The 11,831-nt window shown below is 23.6% G+C and overlaps 1 protein-coding gene across 1 annotated transcript; it reads right to left on the minus strand.

Moving 5' to 3' along the window:
- Positions 1–5,654: 5,654 nt before the first annotated feature.
- On the minus strand, positions 5,655–11,713 carry LOC112680592. The gene is made up of 10 exons (XM_025550740.1): positions 11,474–11,713; positions 9,537–9,661; positions 9,353–9,428; positions 8,460–8,549; positions 8,175–8,364; positions 7,675–7,869; positions 7,370–7,521; positions 7,001–7,163; positions 6,740–6,906; positions 5,655–5,991 (listed from the first exon to the last, which is right to left on the minus strand). The coding sequence occupies exons 5-10, from the start codon at positions 8,272–8,274 to the stop codon at positions 5,662–5,664; spliced, it is 1,107 nt and encodes a 368-aa protein (XP_025406525.1). The 5' UTR covers positions 8,275–8,364; positions 8,460–8,549; positions 9,353–9,428; positions 9,537–9,661; positions 11,474–11,713; the 3' UTR covers positions 5,655–5,661.
- Between the last annotated feature and the right edge of the window lie 118 nt (positions 11,714–11,831).

Raw genomic sequence — 11,831 nt, forward strand, 5'->3', positions numbered from 1 at the left:
TCTATAATTATTGCATGTTTGTTTGTCTCCTTTCTTATGGATGGGATGGACTAAGGCTGTTTTCCATTCCTTTGGTATCTCTTCTTTTTGCCATATTAAACTAATTAAACGATGAATATATTTAACAAGATTCTCCGCACCTTTTTTAAGTAGCTCTCCGGTAATCCCGTCTTCACCGGGCGCCTTGTGGTTTATTAGCAATAAGTGCTAATATTAACTTAAAAATAATCGTACCAGAGGTGAATTGATTTTTAAAAATATTTGTAGAAATTTACATTTCTCTAATAATAATATAGATATAAATCTTAATAATTGTTCCAAAATTATACGCATAAATGTTTTTTCGAAAATATTAGAAAATTCATTAGTAACAAGAATATGACATATTATTTTCATATTTGTATTATCGGTTTTCCATAAAACGTCGTTTCGTATATTTTGATGGATTTTTGATATTTACTGTAATTTATGTATAATTATATACAGTAACAAAGCATCAAATTATTTTTAAAATTAAATTTTAAAGTTTTTCTTTTTTTTATATTTTACGCACACATTTATAAAATAAATAAAAATAGCTACTCTATAAATTATAATCTATATATATTAATAGAATATTTTAATTTCTAAAAATGTTGTATGATTGTATTAAAACAAAATATCAGAAAGAAAAGACTGTAAGTAGAAAATTGTATATTATGTTTCCATGTGTTTACAGTGTAATTGTTCCATGTAAATAAGTTATGTATTATTATCCATCAATGGATCAAATATTTTCGTTTAACAAACGTATTCATTAATTTGAGTTCAGTTTATTCTTCTGGGACCTTGAGTATTTGATTATATAAAATAATGTTGCGTCTATACTGATGTCAATATTTAATGAAAGTAAAAAATAATTAATGCTATAATTTTTGCATAACTTAAAGTGGCATTAGGATATAACATAAAAACTGCTAAAATTATTATGCTAAAATCCAGTACCGCAGCAAACTAATATTGTGCCCTGGACGAAACTTCACAATGCGCCCTTACATATTTTTAATTTAAAAGTATTATAAATATTATTAATAGTTGCTATGGAATCTTCAAAATATATATTTCTGTCAATTAACATCATGTCTGGGCTGTACACGGTGATTTCCGTCGCGGATCGTCCGTATGATGTCGCGTTTTCCGCCATAGTGGCTATATACGATACGTTTTCTTTGACGTAATACTTCGAGGTACTCGTTTACATTATTTTTAAATATTTTATGTCCCTAGATTATTGTATAATATCATTGTCAAATATGAGATTATCGCTAATCATTATTTTATAGTTTATTCCTACTTACTTTAATATAATCGTTTATAGCAGACGTATACATATAATTTTTTTTTTTACCAACAATTAGGTACTTATTATGAATTTTAAAAATGCCAAATACACCAATTGTTACTGTTGTTGCTATCATAGAAGCATTATCAAAAGACGAACAACGACATGTGAGGAATAGAAGATATTTCGTATGCCCATATACGGAAAAAACAAAACAGTTCAACACACAATTAAAATAGTAGATTTAACAGTATTTTATAATTGCTGTAGGGATAGCTATAATATTAGTGAGATTTACTATAATGTTTTAGTTAAGTTATTATAGTCATTATTACTAGAAAATAAAGTAATTTTTACTAAAATTTTATAGTTCACTGTATATTTTTATTTGGTTGTCCAAACAGTATTTATAGTAGTACACACTACAATTTCTAATAGTTAGAACTGGAAGGTTTAGTCATATCACTACAGCAGAAATTTAATTTACTATAATAAACAGTTTATTGAGATATAACTCGTAATAACCACTACTATAAAATTAAGTATTCGTAATCAAATTTTATACTTAATTATTTTATATATTTAGCAGTACCTGCTGTCAAATATAGTAATTTTTACTATAAAATTACAATATTATATTCATTCAAATTGTACCTAATATAGTTGCTATTTTTTTGACTAGTACATGATATTACTTATAAAATTTAAAAGATCGTTGTTAAATATAGTAACCAAATATAATTTCGTTTTTGTAAATACAATATTTATTTATTTATTGTGTAACAAATTTACTGGTTATTTGGTGACTAATTAAAATAACAATATATCAAAGTTTTTGTATAAGTTATTATTCCAAAAAATAAATAACAATAGGACATATCATAGATTAAATATACAATATATTATATTATATGGACATATATACTTTTTTTCAAATGAGAATTCACCATGGGCAGCGGACACAAATCTGGTCGAGCCCATGCATGTCATATAACAAATTTAATAATAATTAATTGTAAGTGGTGGAGTATTTACTCGTAATTGTTCCAAGTTTCATCTTGGTGCCTTGCCATGTGCGACGTGGTGCATTTTCATTAAACAAATAGTATAGATTTTTTTACAATAAATAATAATAAAAAAAAAAAATGTATAAAATTAATATTTAATATAATTAGGACAGCTTTTTAATAATATTGTTTTTAAATATCATACTAGTTATTACATTGTGTAGTCTTAGCGACAAAAATATAAGTAACCTAAATATAATATAGGTAGTACAATAATAAAACAATTTGGTTATTTACATTTTTATCAATATATTTCCATCATTAATGCTTTTATAGTGAACAGGAAAACTGTTTTCTATGTCTTTAAGTTTTATAAAATTTAACTTGTTGGTCAATATTACTTTAAATGCTCCAAAATGTTCATCATAAAAAATGGTTTTTTATAAAACATATATAATAAATGGTTCATTTTTCACAATGAAAATACTTTTAATAAACCCAAATAATGGTAACATATCGTTGTTTTCATCACATACCTTTATAATAATGGACATACTCTTAGAGTTATATAAAAGCCCATTCATTTTTACCCATGAAACAAAAAATGTAACGTCGCGGTTATTTAAATCATAATGACCTGAATACTCATTATATAAGTCAATGTCCAATTGACTTATTTTAATTGCAGGTCCTATTTCTATTGGAATTGTATAGTAATCAATTTTGGGGAATAATAATCTGTATGAAAGTCTTAATTGTTGTTTTAGGGACAATGTTTTTACAATATTTTTTCTAGAAGTTGTCGAATTAGCAGTTGTTTTTAGTTCTTTATGTTTACTTTCAAAACGCATTGACCAATGTAATGGTAATAGTCCAGATTTTCGTAGTATTAATGGATAACGGACCATATGGTGGTGCTTTGGCTTTAAATTTTTATTACGAATTATTTTTAGGTACGTTTCATGGTGTTCTGTGATTAAATTTTCAAGTATAAATGAATCTTCAAATGTAATACACTTCGATAATATTACATTTAAAATCTTATCGAGAATAATGCATACTGTCCAAATTTCAGAATTTCAAGGAACCCAATCACCTATCATTAGTCTTAAATTTTTAACAAAACAAAGCATTTCACTTGCTGACATTTTTAGTATTGCTTTAACTTTCAAAGTTTCACTAGAAATCAAAGTTGGTCTATTTCGAATATCAATTGGGCCATAGTCAAATAATTCGATTCTATTATTTAATGTATTCAATGAAAAGTATTTCAAATCAAAAATCATTCTTTTTAACATCAAACCAATATCGTAGTTGCATACACCTTCTAACATATGCATAACATCAACACTATAGTTATCTGTAACATGAAATAAATCAATTTAATTCCACACACAAGGTTCTTTTATTCCAGTTAATGATACATCATTTTTAATGAGATCGTCAGTATAATTTGTTATATTTCTAAGATTTGTATCTACTTGTGATATTTGTGTACGACATACGATTCTTACAAAATCTTCAAGGATAGTTAGCAACAAAACTTTCCGTGAATCCTAATATTGAATGTAACCCTAAGTTATCTCCAATAATTAAACCTAAGGAGAAGTAAATGTGGTGAACTTTATTATTTGAAGTAATAAAAATACCATGCGTTTCTAAATAAATTAATTCGGAAATTATGTCCTTATTATTATGATATAAAAATAAAAGTAGTCAATGGTTAATTGGAAATTTAGTCATTTTTGACTGAAAATATTTATGTCGGTATTAAAAATAAATAGATTGATTCCCATAACTCAAAAAATAGTAGATCTTTCTGATTTATCTTTAAAACTTGACGAGGTATTTACAGGAGATGAAGAGTTTTTTTCTGTTTTGGAATTGTCTTCATCTGTATTCTCTCTTACTACTTGTATTTTTTTAATCAAAAATGTATCTATTTTATTTCAATTATAATTGAAATTATTATAATTTACTAAAAACAATAACTATCCGACTATAGAAGTATTTAAAAAATTTTGTCGCTGGTTTTAAAAAGTGATAATAAAAATATATTGTCTAATGATGAAGATAACTCAGGAGACAAACATGCTAATGACATGTATACTGCACCTAACTTTTGTGAACCAGCATGGGAACCTAGTGGGTTGTTAACTTCAAAATCATCATAGTATAAAAATAAAGGGAAAATTGTTTTATTTGGAAATTTATTTTGACATTTCAATTGCCATTGTTTGGATTGCATAAAGTTGTACATAAATTTACTGGTAGACATATTTTCTGTATATTTTAATATTACATCTAATAAATTTGAGTGTTCTAGAACTTTTTTTAAAATATCTCTAAGTGGCGTTAAACATAATTTAATTTCCTCATGATTTACTGCAACTCTACCATTAACTAATCTATCTCCTAATCGGTGCCCAATAACTATTTCCTTTGGTTAAAATAATACTCCTAGATCATGGAGTGTTTTAAATCTCATATATTCAGTTTTCATGCTAACAAATGGATCTGACAAAATTTTCATTTCGCTAAGAACTACTAATAATTCATCTTTCGCATTAGAATTCTTACAATTACAAATAAATTTATTGATTTTTAGTACTAAGAACTGAAACAATTGAATCGACAAAATCTTGGATATCATTAATTAGAATATCAATTTTATTTCGGGGAATAACTGTGTCACTATACCATTTACAAATCATACTTAAAGCTAATGATTGTAAATTTTTTAAATTATCAGATTCAGGAAAATTATGATTTTGTTTATTATCATCTATAGTACTTAAACTTAAATTTGTATCATTATCAGAAGACAGTACACAGTTTATTGTTTGTTCGAATAGATTATTATTTACAGATTGAACATTTTTATTAGGTATGTCTTTTGTGGATTTAGAATTTAAGTCGTTGTTTAAGGTGTCTTTTATAGGTATTAATATTATTAAAAATACTTAAACAGTTCTGATATGGACAATTAAATGTTTCTATTGTTTTTAAATCATGATATATATTAAAATGACTAAACAAATGATTTAGGCATTCGGCCTCATAAGAACATAAAAAACAGTTAATCATCATAACAATAAGATATTAAAAATAATTATTATAAATTATCAAATTTGGTATATAATATAGATGACAAAATTTAAAAATATTTACATAATAAAGAAAGATTGTAGATAGGTACCTAAGTGCACAAGAACTTAAATATTACTTATAATAATAATTACTAATAGTATTACAAATTATTTAAACTATTTATTTATACAAGATTGCTATTAGCAAAAGTACCTACTTATATTAAATTGAAATTGGAAACTGCTATTGCAAATCTTTAGCTAAAGTTTGAACAGTCACAAATTTTTTTTTATGAACATTTGCTATTTCAAAAAAATAACCCTGAATAAACCACCAAACCTGCTCAGCTTCTGGAGGATAATTTAAATTTAATGCATGGAATGATTTAAAACAAATATCTAACGCCTTAATTGGTGTTTCGAAATAAATATTGTCAATTACAGTATAGTAGTTCATTATACTACTAGCATCTTCAATATTCCCCACGATGGCGATATATGGTTGAACAGTTAAATTATTAATAAATGCTCTATTCACTTTTTGTTCATGGGTTGTCTTGATGTCATTACTATTCTGTGAAATAAGCAATTTTAAATTAATTCCGTATTTAGTACTTTAATAATATAGTTACACCATAAAGTGTTAATAAAATAGACCTAATAATATTAGGTATATATATATTATACTATATTATAGTGATGGGAACATCAGAGAGATTTTTGATAAACGAAAGATTAAAAATATCAAGATGTTACAATCGAGTGATATACTCGAAAAATTACCTCTCTGTTAATTTAGTTCAATACCGAGATAATCACTCAATTGCTTTCAAAATAATCGAGATAATTGATTAAATCAAACAATGGAGTATTTTGAGTGTTCTCACTTGATTATTCCCGTCACTAAACTGAATTAGATATTTGAATTTTAGAATTTATTAATGATAAGAAAGCACATCATAGATATCATTTAGGTAAGGTATCTATTCTGTGGTATTGGTATCATTTAATAAAATGTTTACAACAGCTATTAGATGCTATTAGATTACAAACTAAATAATTATTAATTTAACAATGTAGGTAAATAGTCTAAGAAATGATGGCTTATACTAGTTATAACTTGAGTGTATAGTGTAAGTGTATCTACTTAATTTATATTTTAGTGTTATTTTATGTTTTAAATGTTAAGCATTAGGTATTGGGATTTTATGTTTTCTATTGTTTTATTAAAACTACCTATAAATACTTGTGTACCTATAAGAAATATTTTAATTTTGAGACAAAATATTAGATAAATACAAAATAAAATATTTATAACTTACTGTGATATTGACTATCACAGCACTAGCTTGTTCTAATTTTGATGGTTTCTGCATACAATATTTAATTGTTTTTTGATTGTCCTCATTGGCAGTCTTCTTTGGAATTTTAATATTCACTGGTTTGAATAGGTATGGAAGAATTTGAATAGTTGCTAAATCATCATTACCTAAAACAAATTACAGATAAGTACCAACCTTTCTGTTTACCAACTCCAGTTTTATTTTTATTAGTAATGTTATGTTAACAGTTAAACAACTTGCCTAATTTAGCAGGTAATATAATTTTTTTAATTATATTTTGTTCAAACACATTTAAATTTAACTGTCCTTTAAAATATGTTTTTAATTTATTTTTGAATACATCAAATTTTTGTAAAAGATATTGGTCTTTCGATGGAAATAAGTGAGAAAAATCCATATCAATCTAAGAAAAATCATTGTGTATATTTCTTATTATTTATTTGAAAAAAAAAATTTTATTTTATTATTAAGATTTAAAAAATATATATTTAAAAGCAATAAATTTATTTATTTTTATTTTAATATTAATTAAATATACTGCAATTCAAATATTTTTTAAATATATTATGGCATAAGGACACCTTTTGTAGTTTGTGTGACTAAACTTACAAGTATGTGACCTATTGCCTTTTTTAAAGCTGGATATTTGTGAATAGCATTTTCGTTGATTAGCTTAGTATTTCTGTAATGAGCAGTTTCAGCCCATAACTGGTGTAAAATGATTTCTGGTTCTATATTATGTTTTAGCCAATTTATTGAATCTAAAATATTTATTTAATATAAGTATGCAACAAGTATTAATAAATAAGAATTACAAATTAATATTATAATAAATATCTAATTCTAATGTCAATTTCACATTATAAGAATCATATTTTATTAAAAATAAAAAATTAAAAATAATTAATAGATACCTTCTTCATTGATAAAAACTTCATTGTCCTTATTATGTTTTTTATTACTTTGAAAATATATTTTCTTTATCTCGTTTTTTAAATTGCAATATTTGTCATACAATTTTCCTCGATTAGGACTCACTTTATTACCTTCTTTATAATAAGGGATGGAATAGACGTATTTGTTTTCTGAAGGAAAGAATTCTTCTATACCTATCGAGTATGAAAATCCCTTTTTATTTATTATAGTTTTTAACAAACATATACATAGTATTAAACTTATACAACATTTACCTATTACATTATTAAAAATAAGTTGCTTTATAGAGTTATAGTTGTAGAGTTGAAAATAAAATAAATTAAAAAAACATCTTAGATATAAATTAATTTTAAATGTTTTTACAGTGTCTAATATATTTTGTTTATAATGATTAATTGCTAATGAAATATATGTTATAACCTACATGCATCATTCTTTAAATGTCAAAATACCTATATGTAATGTTACGAATATCTACCATTTGCAATTTTCGAAAATTGTGTCTTCTCAATTTTATTTGCACCTTTAGTTTTAAAAAGTTCATCTTTTATTAATATTCCACAAAGTCGGTTTCTCATTTTTGAATTTAATGACCCATATGACTTGAAGTGTTGTAGTATAAAGAGACCATCTTGGTATTGCTCCAATGTTTTTTTTAATAAAATGATCTATAATTTAATTTATTTTCATTATCATATAGAATTTTATTTCTATAAAACCAAGTGTTTATTAAATAAGTGATTGTTAATAAATTATGTTATACCTGACTGATTAGTTTCTTGTTGAATAATATTTAAAGTATCAATTGCATTATTTTGAAATGGCTCTGTGGTTACATTGTAATATGATACATCTATATAATATAATTTGATTTTAATTGTGTTATAATATACAAAATATATTTTAATTAGGTACCTACTATAATTTTATTGTCAGTCTGGCTCACCTAGCTATCCAGGGTTTTTTATAGGTACTAATTGTTTTGATAATTAAGGAGCTTAACACCAAATTTAAACATTGAAAATACCACAAAAAATTGGTCCTTTTCTTGACATAAATAAATATTAAATTGAAATTATTCACCTAAATACTAATATAATATATTTTGTATTGGTTATTTGCATTAAATTTATACTCTTTTTTGTACTCAGTCAAATTCTAAAATTTAAAGTAATATTCAAAATCAAATAAAAAACTGACTGATTTGAACAATTAATATACCTAAGTTTTCTTTAAATTAATACATTTTCTAATTTGTACTGTAACTAGCAAAATATGTAACCAAGTGTTTAAATTAAAAGATCACTAATAATGTATTAACTTAAGAATTAATTAAGAAAATTGACTAAGTATTTTAATTAAATTGTTTCTTTAAGAATATAAACTATTTAATTAATTAATAACATTGGTAAATAGTAATGTAGATAACACAAGCTGTAATTGCAATGATAAATTTCAGAAATTTTTAAAATATTAATATTAGTTATACTGAACATATTTTCAAGTAGGTATAATTCATTTTAATTTAAAAATTTATTTTATTTTAATGAATTATGATTGTTGTAGTTCTTTATTATAGTGTATTTAAATAGTGAGCTCAATCACAAGCCAGACCAACACTGACCTAAACTTATGTTAATTTTTTTTTTTAATTACCTTTTTCATCTGTCACAACAGTCATGTTCATCATTGACTAAAATGTCAATAATATTTCATTTTTTAACTGAACTTCCTAATTAAGTCAAAATACAATTTTGGGGAAACAATTAAAAAAAAAAAAAACATTTAATAATTGATATCAAATTGAATAAATATAATAAACATTAAGGTTTACACTTACTGAACTTAGTATTTTTAGTTTTTCCAACTCATTAATAAACTTGGCTCTTTGACCAATTTTGGGAATTAAATCTTTCAACATTAACTCAGTTAATATCATCAAAATTGTTTTATTAATTTCTTCCTCTAAAAACATAAAATAATACATAGGTATCTCTCCTAAAATGGTTTATTTATCACCAAAAATAAATGTATGATAAATAAAATCGATTTTGAATAAATAAAAACAATAATGTAACAAATATTTATTTATTTAGTTAAAACTTGAATTTGAAAAATAGAAAATAACTAAATAAATAGAGATAAAATCTAAAAAAAAAATATTTTAGGGGATATACTTGTAATATATACTCTTTAAAGCATATTTATCTAATGTTATCATAAGTTATACCTTCTAAGTTTATTTGAAAAAAATTACTAAAATGTTTTGTCATTGCTGATGAAATTTAACTACCTACGTTTAATATATTTTAATAATATATTTTTTAATATAAAATTAATTTATATCAAAATTGATTTTGAGTTTTGAAAAATATTTGTTTGACAAAAATTGTCTTTAAAAAATCGATTCATATAATTCCGCCATTTAAATATTTTGGAAATATAAAGTTTCATTAAAAAAAAAAAAAAAAATGCACTTTGCCTACAAATTTCTAAGTAAAATATATCAAATTATAATATCATCAAAAGTGATTAAAACATTAGAAGGTCTGAATCAATCAAATAAATGGATATTTTTGATCTGTATTCAGTCATTTTTTTTATTTTTATTTTAATTTGCTTTTGTTCGCTCATTACAGCAGCATTCAGTCATAAAATGGCCTTATATTATATTAATTGCGAAGACAACTTACCGAGTATAATGTTTTTATATTTATATATATTTTTTAAAACTGTTCTTTTCATATTATATTTTTGCTTTACCTTCAAATTTATTCACTAAATGTTGAAATCCAATATCATTTAACCAGTTTTTAGTAAATTCGTCAATATTTAAGTAGCTATCTAATATAACAATTATTCAATAAATTATATTAAATAAATTTATTTTTATAGGTAGTAACTTATAATTTATAAATTATATCTATTAATAGTATGTCTCAGAAGTACCGTGTTACCCTTATAATGTCTGGGTGGTATATCAATATTTTTGAATGTAGTTTTTTAGAGATTAATTATTACACAAATTACAATTTAATGCCATTAATAAAAAAAAAAAAATTAAATTTTTGTTCAATCAGTTTTATATTCTACTATTATTAAAGACCAAAAAAATTAATTTTTTTATGAGAAATAAGTGTTTGAGAAAATTTAAAATATTCAAAATTTCCTTTCACAAAAATATTTTTTATATTATTATCAATCTATATTTAAATTTACATAAAGTTTGGATAAAAAAAAAGTTTTATAGGGCTTTTTTGGAAAATTTTGGAAAAACTATTGAGTATTTCGAAAATTACCTTCAAAAAGTACCATATAGAGGCAAATTCTGATTCAAAAAGTTGCTTATGTAAACTCTCAGGCAAGCATTTCTATAGGTACGAAAAAGTGTTACAAAAAATATTAATAATAATACCTAAACCAATAAACATTATATATAGTAAAACTATATTTATATTTCGCTCCACTCAGAACCTTAAAGTAATATTTTTTCATGTATAATTTCAAGGATAAACATGAAATAAATTGTATACTTTATATCTACTTAGTATAAACATTTAAAAATTTAAATTTAACTGCTTTTAAAAAATTATTTCCTGATTTAAGTAGGTAGGTATCTAAGATATTATAGACTTATACAATTCGGTAATTAATTTATATTTAATAAACTATATAACTATAAGTCGATATTTATTTAAATAATTTGAACAAAACTCGAAAATAACTGTATACATTAATAATATACTACATATTCAGTATATAGTATAAAAAACTTACTTTTTTAACTTGAATCCGTTGAAATTTAGAGAACTGTAGAGCGTCAAACTTTCTTGTAGAAGTGTCGAAAAGTATGATAAATAAATGACTGACATAAGGGTAATGGTGACCACCATCCATTAGCTAATAATATGTTTTGCAAGAGACAAAATTCTTAAGAATTTTTATTTCATGCCGCGCGTGTTGCCTCGTGCCTTATTTTACCTTTGTGTTTGCGACTCGCGCGTGTTTAGTTTTCGCCGAATTATATTTCGACAGTTCGACTAGTAATAGTTTATAGCAATTTGATCTATTGCTATAGTATTCAATTATTTGGGCTATAAAATATAGTTGATTTAAAAATATGAAAAAAAAAAAA

This window comes from Sipha flava, unplaced genomic scaffold, assembly GCF_003268045.1.
Source record: "Sipha flava isolate LNK unplaced genomic scaffold, YSA_version1 17853_pilon_pilon, whole genome shotgun sequence".
Taxonomy (NCBI): Eukaryota; Metazoa; Arthropoda; class Insecta; order Hemiptera; family Aphididae; genus Sipha; species Sipha flava.

What these genes read in the sequence shown, in the direction of transcription:
- LOC112680592 (XM_025550740.1), bottom strand. Translation starts at nt 8,274, where the DNA reads ATGAGAAACCGACTTTGTGGAATATTAATAAAAGATGAACTTTTTAAA. An exon ending in ATTTTCGAAAATTGCAAATG is followed by an intron (nt 7,870 to 8,174) that starts GTAGATATTCGT and finishes CATACTCGATAG; the next exon opens with GTATAGAAGAATTCTTTCCT. An exon ending in AGGCAATAGGTCACATACTT is followed by an intron (nt 7,164 to 7,369) that starts GTAAGTTTAGTC and finishes GATTTTTCTTAG; the next exon opens with ATTGATATGGATTTTTCTCA.